This window comes from Stenella coeruleoalba (assembly GCF_951394435.1).
Source record: "Stenella coeruleoalba genome assembly, chromosome: 19".
Taxonomy (NCBI): domain Eukaryota; kingdom Metazoa; phylum Chordata; class Mammalia; order Artiodactyla; family Delphinidae; genus Stenella; species Stenella coeruleoalba.
Window position 1 is genome coordinate 12,933,215 of NC_137165.1, and position 20,342 is coordinate 12,953,556.

At 39.7% G+C, this 20,342-nt stretch overlaps 1 protein-coding gene across 3 annotated transcripts in view; it reads left to right on the forward strand.

Annotated features, from left to right (window-relative positions):
• METTL16 (methyltransferase 16, RNA N6-adenosine) overlaps positions 1–20,342 on the forward strand; it is a 63,376-nt gene that overhangs the window by 25,014 nt on the left and 18,020 nt on the right. For all 3 annotated transcript variants that reach the window (XM_079905360.1, XM_079905362.1, XM_079905361.1), the window contains exons 5-8: positions 16–131; positions 3,530–3,672; positions 16,710–16,779; positions 17,866–17,955. In XM_079905360.1, the coding sequence (XP_079761486.1) occupies positions 16–131; positions 3,530–3,672; positions 16,710–16,779; positions 17,866–17,955 (419 nt within the window). The remainder of the gene's footprint in view (positions 1–15; positions 132–3,529; positions 3,673–16,709; positions 16,780–17,865; positions 17,956–20,342) is intronic.

Sequence of the window (20,342 nt, forward strand, 5' to 3'; positions counted from 1 at the left end):
TGTTTTTTCTCCTAGTGGTAAAAGTACCACAGAAGACACTCCTGATGGATGCTCTTAAAGAAGAATCTGAGATAATCTATGACTTTTGCATGTGCAACCCTCCCTTTTTTGCCAATCAGTTGGAAGCCAAGGTAAGATATCTTCTGCTTTAAAGTAGTGGAATATTTAGTTAAGTTTTCCTTGTTGCAAGATAAGAGCAACTTTTATTTTGGAAGCTGTATCAGTTAGGATGCTTCTGGTATCAAACACCTGAAAACCCAATTCAGATTGACTTAACAAGAAAGTTTATTGGTTTACATATCTGAGAAATCCAGCAATAGCATGGACTTCAGGAACAGTTTGATCGAGGAGTTCATAATAATATCAAGGCTGAGACTCTGTTTTTTCAGGTTCCCCTTGGCTCTTATCGGGCCCTTGGTTGTTTTTGTTCTCAGGCTGGTTTACTTGTGGCAGAGTAATATTTGGGGAGTGGGAGAGGGTGAGAAGAGAGCTCTTTTCTTCCCCAAACCATTTAACATTTGGATTTCTTCTGATTGGACCAACTTAGGTTACAGTCTACTCTACTGCATTGGGCTTATTGGCTTAAGGAGAGGGTCACTGGTTTTACTGCCAGCTGTCATTTGATAGCAAACAAATGTCTTATTTAGTCTTTCCAACTTGAAATGAATATATTCATTTCATGAAATAAAATATATTTGCTTATGAATATGGAAAGATGCATTGGCTAAGAAAACTAACCTATTAAAAATCAATAAAATATTATTGATTTAACCTAAGTTTTCCTTCATCTAGAGAAGAATTAATAGGAAGTGAATAATATTAATCAGAAGGAAACGAGGGGGTGTGTATGCTTAAAACTTTGAGAGAATAAATTGTTTTTAGAATCACTCAGATACTCTTAAGTACCATTTACATACCTCATAACAAAATAAATTCCAGATGGATTAAATTTGGTTGCGGGCAGGGAGGGGAAGTGGACAGAAATTTATTAGCAATACCAACATTCTAGATTGGAACATGAAGTGAAGCAGGATTTAAGAAATCTAAATTTTAGCCTTCAGTGCAGATAAATTTGAGAACTATTGATAAAATAGCCACATCCTGGTGTACATTTCTTTTAAAAAATGTTGAGATACATGGGCTTCCCTGGTGGCACAGTGGTTGAGAGTCCGCCTGCCGATGCAGGGGACGCGGGTTCGTGCCCCGGTCCGGGAGGATCCCACATGCCGCGGAGCGGCTGGGCCCGTGAGCCATGGCCGCTGAGCCTGCGCGTCCGGAGCCTGTGCTCCGCAGCGGGAGGGGCCACAGCAGTGAGAGGCCCGCGTACCGCAAAAAAAAAAAAAAAAAAGTTGAGATACAACATATGTACATAAAAGTACACATGCCATGAGTGTAAACTGGATTTTCCAGAGTGAATATTCTTATAGAACCAGCATCCAGATGAAGAAATAGACTATAACTAGCACCAGAAATAAATATCTTTTTATAGCAACTTTACTGAAATACAATTTACGTGCCATCAATTCACCCACTTAAAGGGTAGAATTTAATTATTTTTAGTATATCCACAGAGTTGTGCAGCCATCACCACAATCAATTTTAGAGCATTTTCATCACCCACCCCGCGAAAAAAACAGAAGTAAAAACCCACACCCATTAGCAATTACTCTCGGTTTCCTTGCAGCCCCCTTAGTCCTAGGCAACCATCAGTCTACTTTCTGTTTCTGTGGAGTTGCCTGTTTCGGATATTTCATAAAAATGGAATCATGTAATATGTGGCCTTTTGTGACTGACTTCTCTCACTAAGCATAATATGTTTTCAAACTTCATCCATATTGTAGCATGTATCAGTACTTCATTTCTTTTTATTGCCGAATAATATTCCATTATATGGAAATATCACATTTTACTGATACATTCATCTGTTGATGGACATTTGGGTTTTATTCACTTTTTGGCTATTTTGAACAATGCTGCTGTGAGCATTCATGTACAAGTGTTGTGTGAACATGTTTTCATTTCTCTGAGGTGTATACCTAGGAGTGGAATCACTGGGTCATATGGTAACTCTATGTTTAATTGTTTGAGGAACTGCCAGAATGTTATCCAAAATGGCTGCACCATTTTTTATTCCACTATGAGTAGTGTATGAGAGTTCCAATTTCTCCACATCTTTGTCAACACTTGTTTTTATCTGTCTTCTTGATTATAGCCATCCTAGAGAGTATGAAGTAGCATCTCATCATGGTTTTAATGTGTACGTCCCTAATGGCTAATGATATGGAATATCTTTTTGTGTGCTTATTGGCCATTTGTGTATCTTCTTTGGAGAAATGCCTATTCAGATCCTTTGCCCATTTAAATTGGGTTATTTTTCTTTTTATTATTGTTGTAAAAATTCTTTATGTATTCTATATGCAAGTCCCTCATTAGATATATTATTTGCGAATATTTTCTCCCATTCTGTGGGTTGTCTTTTCATTTTCTTGATGGTGTCCCTTGCAGCCTGGAAGTTTTTACTTTTGAGGAAGTCCAGTTTACCTATTTTCTCTTCTGTTGCTTATGCTTTTGGTGTCATATCTAAGAAACCATTGCCTAATGCAAGGTCATGAAGATTTACTCCTATATTTTCTTCTAAGAGTTTTATTGTTTTAGCTTTTTACATTTAAATCTTTGATCTATTTGGGTTATTTTTTTATATGGTGTGAGGTAGGAGTGGATTAAATATTTAAATTTTAAAAGTGGCACCATAGGGTTTCCCTGGTGGCACAGTGGTTGAGAGTCCGCCTGCCAATGCAGGGGACACGGGTTCGTGCCCCAGTCTGAGAAGATCCCACATGCCGTGGAGTGGCTAGGCCTGTGAGCCATGACCGCTGAGCCTGCGTGTCCGGAGCCTGTGCTCCGCAATGGGAGAGGCCACAACAGTGAGAGGCCCGCGTACTGCAAAAAAAAAAAAAAAGTGACACCATAAAATACTAGAAGAAAACAAAAAAATATTTATATAATCTTTGGTTGGAATATTTTCAGTGTATGATCCCAAGAGAGAAAACATAAAGAAAAAGTGACAGTATTGGCTAGATAAAAAGGTAAAATGGGGCTTCCCTGGTGGCACAGTGGTTGAGAGTTCGCCTGCCAATGTGGGGGACACGGGTTCGTGCCCCAGTCCGGGAAGATCCCACATGCCGTGGAGCTGCTGGGCCCTTGAGGCATGGCCGCTGAGCCTGCGCTCCACAACGGGAGAGGCCACAGCAGTGAGAGGCCCGCCTACCGCAAAAAAAAAAAAAAAAAGGTAAAATGTTAGTATGTTTAATCACAAAGATGGAAGGTAAAGACCCTGGGAGGGAGTATTTGCATGAATGCCATTGTTTCAAATGCCAAGATTATACGATTTTTAAATCCCAAATCTAGCATGATACCTGGAAACGGAAATTATGTCTAAGCATTCTTGTGTAAAACTAGGTTACAGTCACCTTACCTTAAGGTGTAAAGGTTTTTCACCAGGGTTTGTTGTTGTTGTTGTGTTGTTCAGGGAGTAAACTCTCGAAACCCTCGAAGACCCCCACCTAGCTCAGTAAATACAGGAGGGATCACAGAGATCATGGCAGAAGGAGGAGAATTAGAGTTTGTTAAAAGGATCATCCACGACAGTTTACAGCTTCAAAAAAGATTAAGGTAAGTTGGTAATAAGAGTATTATCGACTATGTAATTCAGGAAGAAACCATGTCAATGAGAGGAAACAAAATCACTGTGGTCTGAAGAGTAAACAGATAAAACCTGAAAAGGTAGAAGGTCCTACGGTCTGCAAAGACCTTGTTTCTGAGGATGCTCTCATGCCTGTAATTGATTTGTGTTTCCTGTAATCATCTACAGTGCATGGATAGAAAGGAGGAAAATACCATATTATTGTGTTGCTCCCATTAGTATGGTCCTGTGATGGAACAAACTGATTCAAATATGGCTTTTGATTAGAAAACAGATGGGTTCAGATCTGCCCCATGAACCAGAATAAATTTGTTGCCTAGTCCTTGAAGCAATTTATGTTCTTGGAATCAGTCTCTCAAACGATGACAGATGTGAGGACATTGAGCTGTCAAGAACTTAATGAAGGGAAACTGAAGTCACTAACCAGCTCCAGAGGAGAGTTAAGGCTATTCCTTTTTAAAAGCTAATTATTTCGGACAACACACCTGTCATTAAGCAGCATAAGGTACTCAGAAAGAGCTATTTGTCTCACTTGACTTCTCACCCTGCCGAGTGTCGGTAAAATGATGGATAATGTGGTAGTTCAGACTAAAAGGGCTTTCAACCCTAGGATTTAGCTTTGTGACATAGAGAAGAATTTTTTAAAATTGTGGTAAAATATGCATAACATAAAATTTACCATCTTAACCATTTTTAAAGTGTACAGTTCAGTAGCATTAAGTACATTCATATTGTTTTGCAGCTAACCTCCAGAACTCTTTCTTCTTGTAAAACTAAAACTCTGTACCCGTTAAACAACCAGTCCCCATTCCCTCTCTTCCCATAACCCCTGGCAACCACCATTCTTCTTTCCATCTCTGTGAATTTGACTATTTGAGGTACGTTATGTAAGTGGAATCATATTTGTCCCTTTATGACTGGCTTCTTTCCCTTAGCGTCAAGTCCTCAGTATTCATCCACGTTATAGCATGTTTCAGAATTTCCTTCCTTTCTAGGGCTGAATAATATTAATATTACATTGTATGTATATACTACATTTTGTTTATCCGTTTATCTGTTGGTGGACACTTGGGTTACTTCCACGTTTTGGCTATTGTGGATAACGTGGCTAGGAACATGGATATACAAATATTTCTTAAGACCCTGCTTCGAATTATTCTGGGTGAATACCCAGAACTGGAATTGCTAAGTAGGGAAGCCTTTTTTTCCCCCCCTTTTGGATTTATACGTGTTTAAAGCCGCTTATTTTAGTAGGCCAGTTTCAAAATCAGCAAATATCCTGATTTGTTAAATGTGAGTTTATTTAAATATGGAAAGCAACTGGATTCTTGGATGATCTGCCTCAGAAAATTTACACAATATTAAAGCCAAAGGTTAATAAATTTTTGCCTTAAATTGATTTCTTCAACGAAAAATGGTGCAGATGCACCTGTTTGCAAGGCAGAAATAGAGACACAGACATAGAGAACAAATGTATGGACACCAAGGGGAGAAGAGAGGGATGGAGTGAATTAGGAGATTAGGATCGACACATATACACTAATATGTATAAAATAGATAACTAATGAGAACCTGCTGTATAGCACAGGGAACTTTACTTAATGCTCTGAGGTGACCTAAATGGGAAGGAAATCCAAAAAAGAGGGGACATATGTATACATATAGCTGATTCACTCCACTGTACAGCAGAAACTAACACAACATTGTAAAGCAACTATACCCCAATTAAAAAAAAAAACACATTAGGGTGTGAGGAAGAAAGAGGCTTAAGTTATACTGAGCATTGAGAAGAGTCTGAGTAAGTAAAGTAAACTTAAAGCAACAGAGCACTGAGACTCATGACAGTAGGTAACCAGGGCCATGTGGCCATTGCAGTATCTGTCAGCTTTTGAGGGAACTGGAGTCATTCAACAAAATGGGGAAGGTTGTTTTCAGGAGCCTATTAATCAGTAAGTTTCTATTATTGCCAAAGTTCCATTTGAACTACAAAAAATATGTTTTAAATGAACACCATTCTAAGAGAGAAGAAACTGGTCAATACGTTCCAAGTACGCCTGTACCTGGCTCTATGGCAGCCCACAAATTGAATGAAAGGTGAACGTTTGCTGGGAAGGGTAAATTGCTAGAGCCCATCATGTCTCTGAAGAGTCAACCATTTCAAGGTTGGTGTCACGTATAGGAAAAGTTACCCAGTTACGATTCATACAAAGAAAGGGTTCAGCAGTCTTGTCTGCTCTGTTAGGACTCAGGCAGGTTGAGAGGGAAGATAAAAGGAAGAAAGGAAGAATGAAGTGATTTTCATTGAAAAGAAAATAGAGCAATGTTTTTTGAAAGAGTTTTGCTCACAAATATTGTTTACAATTTCATGTCATACTTTGGTGACTTTCATTTGTATATGTTACCAGTTCATGTCCTGCATATTTTTGTAGTTGACATAATGTTTATACCACTATGCAACTCTCAAATTTTAAAATGCTGTGGAAACTGCATATTTTGAAGCTATGAAAAATAAGGGATTGAAAACAAGTATTTAAACCCCACCATCTGCTTCTTATCCCCCTTCTTGTTCCTGAAGAAATGCAGAAATTAAGCCAAATTTGTAACATTATGGAGTGAAATAAGTTAAATTTGTTGGACTGATCTTAGTGATGGCACTCCAGATGCCTCACCTCCCCGTTATGATTCATGCCTTGCCTAAGTCACGCTCAGCAGCAAGTGCAGTTTTGTATCTTAAGGAATTTTGCAGCTGGGAGGCCCTTGAGAGAGAAAGTTATCCAACCTCTTAGTTGTACAGATTAGAAATTTGGGACCCAGATCTCCTAATTCTGGTCCAGTGCTCTTTCCACCATTCTGTGTAGCCTCTGTAACCCAGACTGCAGTTAGACTTCTAAGTACACAGCCTTTTCTTTTCTACTCCTTTTCTTTTCTTTTTTCTTTTCTTTATTGTTGAGGTATAATTGACATATGACATTATTAGATGGCCTTTCTACTGTTGATGAAGATTTACAAGTGCTTGTCCTAATAGCATTTTCTTTTTTTAGAGACTCACTCACCTAACCTTCTAAATACATTAGCAGACTTTATCAAACCCCTTATGACCTGGATTTTACACTTGTCATTGGTTATTAGGTCTATAGCTGATGCCCTTTATGGCAGTGATTCTGTGATTTTTCCAGGAACCAGATTTACCAAGTTCCAACTTAATACTGGTTTTACTCCCTGTTTTTGCTTTTTCCTTTCCATTCCTTACCCCCTGCCAGATGGTGGAGACTTCTTGGTTCTGGGTAAAATCCACATATCTGGTGATGGATAATAAATTAAACAATCTAGGCCTTTTGAAATGTGATTCTTTGACTTTTTTTTTTGATGTGGACCATTTTTAAAGTCTTTATTGAATTTATTTCAATATCGCTTCTGTTTTATGTTTTGGTTTTCTGGCCAGGAGGCATGTGGGATCTTAGCTCCCCGACCAGGGGATCGAACCCACACCCGCTGCATTGGAAGGTGAAGTCTTAACCAATGGACTGCCAGGGAAGTCCCTCTTTGACTTATCTTTTAAATTTTTTCTCATTGGTAAAGTGAGATAATAATAGCTACCTCATACCTCATAGGGTAGTCATAGAATTGAATGAATATGTATTTGATGTAATTAAAAATAATAATGAATAGTAAATAGGATCTTTTAAACTCTTGACCATTTTAGGAATCCAGTAGATTTAAATGCTATGGTCTACTGTGTTGAAAGGAAATGTTAAGAGTACTCTGTTATTTTACTTTAATGCAAAGTCCCCCTCCTTTTCTGTTTTTTTCTTAAAACTAGGTGCTAGCATAGTTATGGGGTGCCGTAAGTGATGGTTGCAAGGAACAATTGTAGGGCTTCCCTGGTGGCACAGTGGTTAAGAATCTGCCTGCTAATGCAGGGGACGCTGGTTCGAGCCCTGGTCTAGGAAGATCTCACATGTCGCGGAGTAACTAAGCCCGTGCACCACAACCACCGAGCCTGCGCTCTAGAGCCTGCGCGTCACAAATACTGAAGCCTGTATGCCTAGAGCCTGTGCTCTGCAAGCCTGGGCACAGCAATGAAGAGTAGCCCCCGCTCACTGCAACTAGAGAAAGCCCGCGTGAGGCAACAAAGACCCAACATAGCCAAAAATAAAATTAAAAAAAACCAAAAAGGAACAATTGTAAATTTTATAACTGAGCTTTTAGTTAACTTTCCAGCTGAAAGACTGTCCAGTTCTACAACAAACTTTGACTTACCTTTATAAAAGGGTAAGCCACTTCATTTTCCTTGTCTGTAAGGTTGGGATAATACCTTTTATGGTATTAAATGTTAAAAGAACATAGGAGCCATCTCCCACATTGTTAAAAGAACAATATGGGTCAATATAAGCTCAGAATGAATAATGACAATAATGGATTATAACCCACTGAATAAAGTAAGCAAATAAAATACAAAGGGGATAGAGGAAAAGTTCCTCTAGAATGCCAGCTAATAAATGTAGAAGGAATAATAAAATTAGAAAAATGACTATTTTGCAATCATTATAGTAATAATTGATTCATGGAGGAATCAACAATGGAAAGTTGAAGAGGAACAGGATATTTTCATAGTTTCAAAGTATTTCCCCAGTTACAAAGTATTTCAGTTACAAAGGGATATATGGTAACTTTATAGTGGAGAGACTGAGGGATACCACCTTGACCAGGTGATCACCTCCTGATGGGGGTCAGGGGTCACCTAGAAGGACACGTAGCACCTCTGTGCTCTTCATGCCCAAAATGTTTTACCTGAATCTATGAGGAAATTTCAGAGAAACCAACTTGAGGGGTTTTGTAAGACAATTTTTCAAAAATATTAAGGTCGTGAAAGTAAAAAACGACCACAGAACTGTTCCAGATTGAAAGAGACTAAAGAGACTTGACACGTAAATGAAATGCATGATCCTAGATTGGATCTTGCATCAGGGGAGAAAATTGACATGAAGGACGTTATTGGGATAATTGGTGAAATTTGAGTATGGACTGTATTCCAGATAATAGTATCATATGAGTGTTCAATTTTCTCAATTTGATCATTGTTCTGTGGTTATAAAAGAGAATGTTCTTGTTTTTATTTTTTATTTTTTTGTCCTTGTTTTTAAAATGTACATGTCAAAATATTTAACATTAGGGGCATGATGATGTCTGTAGCTAACTCTCAAATGGTTTAGAAAAAAACAGAGCAAGCAAATGGGGCAAAGTACAGGGAATCTGGGTGAAGAGTGTACTGGAATCATTTGTACTAACCTTGCAATTTCTATACGTTTGAAATAATTTCAAAATAATTTTTCTTGAAACCTGCTGTCTCTAAGGAATTACTAAATGCTGTAATGAGTGGAGTGCTACTTTCATCATTAAAATAGTATAATGGGTTCAAAATCTCTTGGGTAACTGATCTTCCTTTTCATTTTTTTTTTCCTACGTGCGTTTTGATTAGTTGTCACAAGATGCCTGTTGAGAGTAGCTAGGATCTAATGGGTAGGTTTTTTTTTTTTTCTGGCTGCGTCAGGTCTTAGTTGCCTGCGGCACACAGGATCTTCGTTGAGGCCTGCGGGATCTTTCGTTGTGGTACGTGGGCTTTTATCTAGTTGTGGCGCGTGGGCTCCAGGGCGAGTGGGCTCTGTAGTTTGCGGCACGTGGGCTCTAGTTGAGGCGTGCGAGCTCAGTAGTTGTGGCGCACGGGCTTAGTTGCCCCGTGGCATGTGGGATCTTAGTTCCCTGACCAGGGATTGAACCTGTGTCCCCTGCATTGGAAGGCGGATTCTTTACCACTGGACCACGAGGGAAGTCCCTCAGTAGGCATTTTTTTTTTTAAAGTGAAGCTAAAACAGTTTTTAATACACGCAATTACTTCTGCTTTTTCTATAAAAAATATAACTTGCAGAAAAGTTGATATGTTGATGAGATTCAATCTTAAAAGATAGGGAATTCCCTGGTGGTCCAGTGGTTAGGACTCTGCACTTTCACCATCAAGGGCGTGGGTTCAATCCCTGGTTGGGGAACTACGATCCTGCAAGCCGTGTGGCCAAAAAAAAAAAAAAGAAAAAAAAACAGAAAAGATTCATGATATACTATTTAGCTTACAGTAAGAGTTAAAAGAAATGAACTCTGCCAAGCCCATGTTAAGTACCAATGACATATTACAAGCCTGAGTTATTTAAATATTTGCTTCCCTTCATTTCCTGAGGAAATTTGTAGCATCTTTCTTTTGTCTCTGTTCTGGGCCTTTTCTTGGCTTTTGGTGACTCTGATCTAATCTGTTCAGGACATGGGTGCAACTGCAGATTATCATACTAAGTGAAGAAGTCAGAGAGAGAAAGACAAATACCATATGGTATCACTTATATGTGGAATCTAAAATATGGCACAAATGAACCTATCTACGAAACAGAAACAGACTCACTGACATAGAGAACAGACTTTTGGTTGCCAGGGGGGAGAGGGGATGATGGAGGGATGAAGTGGGAGTTTGAAGTTAGTAGGTGAAAACTATTACATATAGAATGGATAAACAACAAGGTCCTACTGTATAGTACAGGGAACTATATTCAGTATCCTGGGATAAACCATAATGGAAAAGAATATAAAAAAGAATGTATGTGTATAACTGAGTCACTTTGCTGTACAGCAGAAATTAACACATTGTAAATCAACTATATTTCAATGAAAAAAATTTAAAAAAAATCTGTTCAGGAATGCTAATTTTAAAAGAAAGGTGTTAATTAACCTATTTTATACTGTTACTTTGTGAGCACTAATTGCTCTTAATTTCTTATCCTTCATCTTGTTCCTAACATACCAAAGGCTTTTAATTCCTGGTTAATGATTTCTCCACTGCCTTCTTAAAGGGAGCATATTCTTTTTCTTCCAAACCTTGTAAAGCCGCCAAATGAAATAGATTATGCTCTGAGTAAATTTACCCAGGTTTGTTTAAAGTAATTTAGGTAGGACAATTATTTATTTCAAATCAGAAAAAGGATTGATTAAACAAAACTAAGGATTCTCATCCGTTGTTGAACCCACAAACAATAAAAACAAATAAAATATTGGTTAATGCACACTACTTCTAAAGCAGTATAATAGTATTTGTCATACTTTTATAATTAATAAGATTTTCATCTGTATTATTTAATGTATTAGGTTGAACCATATAAAATTGCCAGTCCAACTTATAAAAATGGAAAATTTTTGTAGTTTTAACTTAGCATGTGATTTTAGAGGCTCTTAAATTCACTTACAGTTTTTGTCACTTTAAAATTCACCTTCAGGGGCTTCCCTGGTGGCGCAGTGGTTGAGAGTCCACCTGCCGATGCAGGGGACATGGGTTCGTGCCCCGGTCCGGGAGGATCCCACATGCCGCGGAGCGGCTGGGCCTGTGAGCCATGGCCGCTGAGCCTGCATGTCCGGAGCCTGTGCTCCGCAAAGGGAGGGGCCGTGGCAGTGAGGGGCCTGCGTACTGCAAAAAAAAAAAAAAAATTCACCTTCATAGTAGCTATTTTGCATACAGACAAATACATATTGAATGTATAGCCCCTTAATCTGAAATTTCTCTTTAAAACTAATATGCAGTTAGATGAATTTCAAATGACAGGAGTAATTATGATGCTTGGTGAAAAAAGCAGGATACAGATTATGTATTGCTAGTATAACTAAGCTATGTTATAAAGCAAGAAATATGCAAAACATTACTGTATTGTTAACTATTCTTTATGTATATTTGAAGATATAAGGTATATCATTATTTAGAAATTTATATATTTAAATCAGTTCTATTGAGGTATATAACTTGCATACAGTTACATTCTCCAATTTAAGTGTATGATTTGATGCATTTTGACAAATGTGTACATTACCACCACCACAATCAAGATATAGAACATTTCCATCACTGTAAAAAAGTTCCCTTGGTGGCGCAGTGGTTGAGGGTCTGCCTGCCAATGCTAGCGGACGCGGGTTCGTGCCCCGGTCTGGGGGGATCCCGCATGCTGCAGAGCGGCTGGGCCCGCGCATCCGGAGCCTGTGCCCCACAACGGGAGAGGCCGCGACGGTGGGAGGCTCGTGTACCGCAAAAAAAAAAAAAAAAGTTCCCTTGGGCTTCCCTGGTGGCGCAGTGGTTGAGAGTCTGCCTGCCGATGCAGGGGATGTGGGTTCGTGCCCTGGTCCGGGAGGATCCCACATGCCGCGGAGTGGCTGGGTCCGTGAGCCATGGCCACTGAGCTTGCGCGTCCGGAGCCTGTGCTCTGCAACGGGAGAGGCCACAGCAGTGAGAGGCCCGCGTACTGCAAAAAAAAAAAAAAAAAAAGAGTCATGTACCCCAGTGTTCATTGCAGCTCTATTTACAGTATCCAGGACATGGAAGCAACCTAAGTGTCCATCAGCAGGTGAATGGGTAAAGAAGATGTGGCACATATATACAATGGAATGTTACTCAGCCATAAAAAGAAACAATGAGTTATTTGTAATGAGGTGGATGGACCTAGAATCTGTCATACAGAGTGAAGTAAGTCAGAAAGAGGAAAAGAAATACCGTATGCTAACACATATATATGGAATCTAAGGAAAAAAAAGGTCATGAAGAACCTAGGGGCAAGATGGGAATAAAGACACAGACCTACTAGAGAATGGACTTGAGGATATGGGGAGGGGGAAGGGTAAGCTGTGACAAAGTGAGAGAGTGGCATGGACATACATACACTACCAAACGTAAAATAGATAGCTAGTGGGAAGCAGCCACATAGCACAGGGAGATCAGCTCGGTGCTTTGTGACCACCTAGAGGGGTGGGATAGGGAGGGTGGGAGGGAGGGAGACGCAAGAGGGAAGAGATATGGGAACATATGTATATGTATAACTGATTCACTTTGTTATAAAGCAGAAACTAACACACCATTGTAAAGCAATTATACTCCAATAAAGATGTTAAAAAAAAAAGAATCCGCCTGCCAATGCAGGGGACACGGGTTCAAGCCCTGGCCTGGGAAGATCCCACATGCCGTGGAGCAACTAAACCCACGTGCCACAACTACTGAGCCTGTGCTCTAGAGCCCACGAGCCACAACTGCTGAGCTTGGGTGCCACAGCTACTGAAGCCCACACGCCTAGAGCCCGTGCTCTGCAGCAAGAGAAGCCACCGCAATGAGAAGCCCACGCACCTCAACAAAGAGTAGCCCCCACTCGCCACAACTAGCGAAAAGCCCGCACGCAGCAACGAAGACCCAATGCAGCCAAAAATAAATAAATATATTTTTTTAAATATTGCTTAATTTCTCTTGAGATTTCTTCTTTGACCCATGTGTTATTTAGAAATGTATTGTTTAATATCCAAGTATTTGGGGATTTTCCAGCTCTCTTTCTGTTACTGATTTCAAGTTTAATTCCCTATGGTGTAAGAGCAGATGTTGTATGAGTTTTATTCTTTAAAATTTGTTAAGATGTATTTTACGGCCCAGAACACGGTCTGTCTTGGTGAATATTCCATGTGAGCTTGAGAAGAATGTGTATTCTGCTGTTGTTGGATGAATAGTTAATAGATGTCAATTAGAGCCAGTTGATTGATGGTGCTGTGAGTTCAACTATGTCTTTACTGATTTTCTGCCAGCTGGATCTGTCCATTCTGATAGAGGGTTGTTGAAGTTTCCATCTCTAGTAGAGGATTCATCCATTTCTCCAGCAGCTCTATCAGTTTTTGCCTCATGTAGTTTGATGCTCTGTTGTTAGGTACAAACACATTAAGGATTGTTAAGTCTTCTTGAAAGATTGTCATCTTTAGCATTGTGTAATTATTCCTGATAACTTGCCTTGGTTTGAAGTCAGCCCTGTCTGAGATAAGTATTTCACTCCACTCTCTTCTTGCTTGCTTGGTTTCTTAAGACAAGTTGGATGTAATTCTTATCAATAGGTAAGGTGTATCTTTTTCTAGCTTCTTTGAGGATTTTTTCTTTTATCTTTTTGATTTTCTGTGTTTTAAAAATCACATGCCTAGGTGTAGTTTTCTGGGCATTTTTCTGCTTGGTGTTCTCTTAGCTTCCTGGATCTGTGGTTTGTGTCTGACATTAATTTGGGGGAAATTCTCAGTCATTGTTTCAGATTCTTCTTTTCTCTTTCTTTTCCTTCTAGATTTCCATTACACATATTTTATACCTTTTGTAGTTGTCCCACAGTTCCTGGGTATTGTATTCTGGTTGTTTTCCTTTTTTTTTAAATCAACATTTAAAAAAAATATATTTATTTATTTGGTTGAGCTGGGTCTTAGTTGAGGCAGGCGGGCTCCTTAGTTGCGGCTCACCGGCTCTTTAGTTGCGGCACTTGGGCTCCTTAGTTGCAGCATGCATGTGGGATCTAGTTCCCTGAACAGGGATTGAATCTGGGCCCCCTGCATTGGCAGGCGGACTCTTAACCACTGTGCCACCAGAGAAGCGCTGGCTTGCATTATTTCTGATGAGAAGTCTGATATTAAATATTTATCTTTATTCTTTTGAACAAAAAGTGTCTCTACCCTCTCCCTGCTTTTAAGATTTTCTTTTTATCTCTAATTTTCTGTAATTTGATTATAAGGTGCCTTAGTATGTTTTTTGTTTTAATTTTTATTTTATATTGGAGTAGAGTTGATTAACAATGTTGTGTTAGTTTCAGGTATACAGCGACGTGATTCAGTTATACATATATCTATTCTTTTTCAAACTCTTTTCCCATTTAGGTTATTGCAGAGTATTGAGCAGAGTTCCCTTGTGCTATACAGTAGGTCCTTGTTGGCTATCTGTTTTAAATATATAGTATGGTTTTCTTTATGTTTCTTCTGTGTGGAGTTCATTGAACTTCTTGTATATGTGTTTATAGTTTTTATCAGTTTAGGAAAATTTTTGACCTTTTTTTTTCAAATATTTTTGTCCTCCTTTTGCCCCTTTTCTGAAACCCCAGTTATGTGTACTGCTTGATATTGTCCCATTGGTCACTGGTGCTGCGTTTTATTTTTTTGGTCTTTTTCTTTTTTTTTTCCCCCTGTGTGCTTTATTTCAGGTAGTTGTTTTGCTGTGTCTTCAAGTTCACACATCTTTTCTTTTGCAGGGTCTAATATGCTGTTAATCCCATCTGTGAATTTTTTATTTTAGATATTATAATTTTCATGTCTAAAAGTTACATTTGGTTAGTTTTTATATCTTCCCTCTTGCTCTTCATCATGTCCATGTTTTGTTATGGAGCATATTTCTAATAGATGTTTTGATGTACTCATCTCCTAATTCCATCATCTCTCTTATTTCTTGGTCTGTTTCTAATGATTGATTTTTAAATCCTGGTTGTGAGTCATTTTCCTGCTTTTTTTATTTTTTATTTTATTTATTTATTATTTTTGGCCGCATTGGGTCCTTGTTGCTACGCGCGGGCTTTCTCTAGTTGCGGCGAGCAGGAGCTTCTCTTCATTGCGGTGCGTAGGCTTCTCATTGCAGTGCGTGGGCTTCTCATCGTGGTGGCTTCTCTTGTTGCAGACCATGGGCTCTAGGCTCACAGGCTTCAGTAGTTGTGGCACACGGGCTTAGTTACTCTGCGGCACATGGGATCTTCCCAGACCAGGGCTCGAATCCATGTCCCCTGCATTGGCAGGTGGATTCTTCACCACTGTGCCACCAGGGAAGCCCTCCTGCTTCTTTCAATGTCTGGTAGTTTTTGACTGGATGCTGGACATTGCATATCTTATGTTTGGGGGTGCTGCGTTTCATTCTGTTCTTTTAAAGGGTGTTAAACTTTGTTTTGATGCTTACTTCAGTTACTTGTGATCAGTTGGATCCTTTCAAATCTTGCTTTTAAGCTTTATTAGGGTAGATATAGAATAGGCTGTAGCCCCATTACAAAGCAGTATCCTTTCCAGGACTCTAATAGATGCCCCTTTTATTAACAGGGTCTTTCTACTCTGGTTAGTAGATCCACAAACTAGTCCCAGATGTCTGAAATCCAGGAATTGTTCAGCTTACTGCTTTCTGAGAGTTCTTTCCCTAGCCTCCACCCCACACATGTAGATCATTCTGCAGAATATTCCAGTGACCTCCTCTGCAGATGCCCAGAATTCTCTCCGTATGTGGCTCCTTCCTCTTATATTTTGCTCTTCAAATTCTTACTGCCTCAGCCTCTCTGAACTCCAGTCTCTGTCTCATCAATTCAGCAAGATTATTGGGTTCTGTTTTACTTTCCTTTCCCTGCTTTGCAGCTTGGGGATTTCCTTTAGGCAGTAAGCTCTGGCAGTTATAGGGCTCACCTTGTTTTTCTCTCTGAGATCATAGGTCTTCACTGCAGTTGTCCAGCGTCTGAAAAATTGTTTCATATATTTTGTCCAGTTTCCTAGTTTATGGTGGAAGGGCAATTTCCTTACTAGTTAATCCTTCATATGCTGAAGCAGAAGTCCTGTATAAATTTTATACTTTGTAAACTTTTTAGAATAATCAGAAGAAATAAAGTCTGTCCTTTTACCTTTTAACCAGTTCACTCCATCTTCATACTCCCTCTTCTGGATTTGTATTTGCTATAGAAGAAATTGATTTCATGTTCTGTTGAAACTTTAATGCAATATATATTCTTAAGTTATTTGCAAGTGAGTGCATCTCAAAATACAGGTTCATGCTAGATTTTACAATTTCTCTTAATATGGTGGGGGGGGGTGTGTATGCATGTTTTTTCTGTTGTTTATTAACTAATTTCTGTCCCAAAGCTAAATGATCTTCATTCTGAGCATTGCAGGTGAGACCTCTCTCTCTTACTCTCTTTCCACATACATACAGCCCTAAAATCATTGGAGAGGCTAAGTGGCTTTTTGTTTAAGTTGCTTTGGGCTATTGATACAATTCTTGTTATTGTCACTTGTAACTTAACTCAATATTTGTTTGCTACTCTTATCTTTTTCACTTGAGTAATGCTAATGTAAAAATGTGTAACCACATAAACAGTGTTTGACTTGCCTGATTTCCCGCCCCCTACAGGTGGTATAGCTGTATGCTGGGAAAGAAATGCAGCCTGGCTCCTCTGAAGGAAGAACTTCGAATACAAGGGGTAAGGCTTTGTCTTTACTATTCTGGTGTATCCACTTTTGATGGTACTTGGAGTATAGATAGAACTTTCCTTTATACCTAGAAGCTCTAAATGTGTTTTTTGTTTGTTTTATTTTTGCTTGTTTATTTTTTAATGTTGTAATTTTGGGGCTAAAGGGAACTGTTTATAAATTATTAAAATAAGGTCTTCTTTGACCAATAAGAAAAGATGGGGAAAACAGGATGAGTAGAATGTCAGAGAGAAACCAGACATCAAAAAACCTGGTGTCTGCCTACCACTGACCCCACATCTGACTCCATTATAACTGCAGAAACTGAAGCTAAGGGGCTTGTTCCAGGTCACACGTCTAGTTCACACGTCTAGTTATCAACGAACAGCTGAAACCAGAACAATTTTCAGTCCGGTGTGCGATCTTCACCCCACTATGGTGTGACCCGCACAAGTTCAGCCCCTTGCTTTTGTTTTGAAAAGCAGGTGACAAATACATACTTCCCCAACTCCCCTCCCAGTTTATGGTGTTTGGGCGTGAATAGGCAGGAGCAGGATGACTTTTCAGAGAAGGGGGTCAGATGTGGGTTCAGCGGTAGAACCAAGTTTCTGATTTCAGTTTTCTTTCTGACATTCTACTCATCCTATTTTCCCCACAACACCTTTTCTTTGTTAAAATTGTAACAGCTAGAAAGTAGTTCTGTTTTCTTTCCTAAAATCTGGTAGACAAAAGGGAGACTACATAGCTGTGTCTAGCTAGGCCTTAGAGGCTCTCTTTCCTAAGCAAAAGAAAACAAAAGAACATTTGAATCATTTTACCAGTGGTTCTCTGAAGGGCTGTGTTTTGAGTGTTTCATATATTGGACCTTCAGGCCAGAACTATAAATTCTCTCGTGTTTTATGGCAGGAAGAAAGCCCACAACTTTGTCGAGAGGTAATTTATTCATTGATTATTAGGCAGCTGTGCATAACTGTTTGGGGATGGTAGTGTTTGTTAACTGATAAAAAGGACGACCAACATATAATTTAACACGAGGCAGGAGCCAGAAACATAGTAGAATTACTAGAATGATGAGATGCTGTGTTTGCTGGTTTCAGGTTCCTAAAGTCACCTACACTGAATTCTGCCAAGGTCGGACAATGAGGTGGGCTTTGGCTTGGAGTTTTTATGATGATGTAACAGTACCAGTAAGTAGAGACCTTCCTTTAGCTTCTCTGAATTCCAGCACATGGTGGGTTTTAGTAGGTCATAAATGAACTAAATCTGTACTGTCCTGTTTTCCTGAAGTTTGCCCCAAATGCTTATGTCAGAATGGAAAGTGGAGGGGCTGCAATGGGGAAATGAGGAGATGTTGGTCAAAGGTTATACTTCCAGTTGTAAGATGAATAAGTTCTTAGGATCTAATGTACGGCATGGTGACTATAGTTAACAATACTGTATTATATACCTTAAAGTTGCTAACAGAATAGATCTTGCATTCTCACCACAAAAAAAGAAGTAATTATGTGAGGTGATTGAGGTGTTAACTAACCTTATTTGGTAGTCATTTCACAATATTTGTGCAACAAATCATCACAGTTGTACACCTTAAACTTACACAATGATATATGCCATTTGTACCTCAATGAAGCTGGAGGAAAAAAAAAAAAGAATGGAAAGTGATTGTAAACCAGGCATAGTCCTGGAAACCTGACTGTGGTGACTGTGGAACCTTTCTCTGTGAGTTTGTGCACCTCATTGATTCTTACTCAGCAGACATAAATGAGTTGGAAATGCATCTTTTAGGAATTAAAAAATTCAGGTACAAAAACTTTGTGGGTATGGTTATTTTGTTAGATATTCCTCAAGCACTGAAATTGAAGTCTGTTTATTTTCTATTAACACTGCTGTTTTCCTAGAGTAGCTATCCCCTGGGGTTCCTGGTGGATGTAGAAATTACCATGTGGGGTTGCAGGCTTTTGGTGTGTAAAACTTAGAGATCATTCCAATGAAGGGTTCTGTCTCGGCTTTAAGGTTAGCCCTGGAATACTAATGAGTTTTGAAGCTGGGTGATAGTTCATTACCCTATTTTGTCTACTTTGCATGTGCTTGAGCTTGAACATCCTTCCGTAATAGAACGTTTTAAAATATGATTTGTTCCACAAAATTCTCTTTGCCCTCTGTGTTGCTATATGCAAAAGAAAAACGGTTCTGAACTAGTTAGACCGAACAATTTTTCTGGGCCGTGCTAAGAGGTGGTAATAGAATAGCATCTGTTTGTTCTCACATTTCCCTTGGAAGAATGATTGACTTACTGTTGCCTGGAGCTGTCCGCCTTAATGTTCATGCACACGTTGCTCAGCGTGGGCTGCTTCTTCCCACAGTGTTTACGGAGGCCTAGTACCTGGTCCTTGCCGCCTCTAATCCCCTGTCCACACCACAGGCTTGTTCTGGGTGCTCCTCTCCCAAGGTCTTGGCCACGCTTGGTCTCCAGAGCCTCTCTTAAATGTTGCTGTGTCTATGAGGCTCTTTCCTTCTCCCATAGGGCAGAGGAGTAGAGACATGTGCAGAAGTACAAGGGGATGATTTGCAGATGTTTCTGAATACATGAGCTCAGATTTGAAACAGCCTTTCCTTCCTGTGCTCTGCAGCTAGGTGTGCTGCTGGATTGAAATAAGTTTCCCAGTCAAGTCTGATTGGCCTGCCTGATGGAAGCCTAGACTTGCCTCTGTGCCATGCAGTAGGGTATCTAGAGGTTTGTGTTTGAAATTCTCACTGGTTAAAAAAGATGATTCTGCTTTTTTTTTTTTTTTTTTGGTTCTGCTTTTTTGACCTCCCTGAGGGATTATCCTTTCTGTTGTCTTCTAGAACACTAGGGCTTTCCCACCAAATGGTTAAAATCATTAGTAATGTCCTAGCTTATCCCTGTGCAGACACTAACAGCTGCAGGAAAATGGAACTGCACCTGTTTCCAAATGCTTCCTGTTTAACCTGCTTTCTGCACTTGTTGGTACCACAGGCAGAAGAGCTGATAATGAGCTCTGGCACTCTTCAGGCCATCTCAGGGACCAGCGTCACCCTTGCCCTCTTGGATTAGTAGCTATTTCAGATCAGAGTATCAAAGAGTACTATGTTTCTGTGTAGCAAAATCAGCTTACTTTATTTGCTCCCTCCCTCCCTGTCTTTTAGGCCGTCCTTGAGCCCTGTTCATAGTTTCAGCCATCAAAGGATGCCCCTTGCTAAGGGCTTCAGGTTTCTCCCATGCCAGAGTACTCATCCCTCCCCACCACTACCCCCAACCCAAAGTTGTTAATAATGCACTCCCAAGTGTTCCATTAGGTACACTTAAACTGCTGCAGGGGAAATGGCAATTTCTGATTTGTGGTAACCCAGCAACAGTTTCTTAGCACTGGTGCCCTTGATCAGCATCTGCTTTCCCAGGGGTAGTCCCAAGGCACTCGGGACGTTTTTAGTGGACTGTCCTCTTGGTTCACCTTCCCTCTACCTGGACCTCTCGAGAGCCACTCCTTGCTTTCTGAAATGGTCACCTCATTTCCTCCCCTTGCTCCTGCCGGTGGTGGGGAGGGAGGAGGAT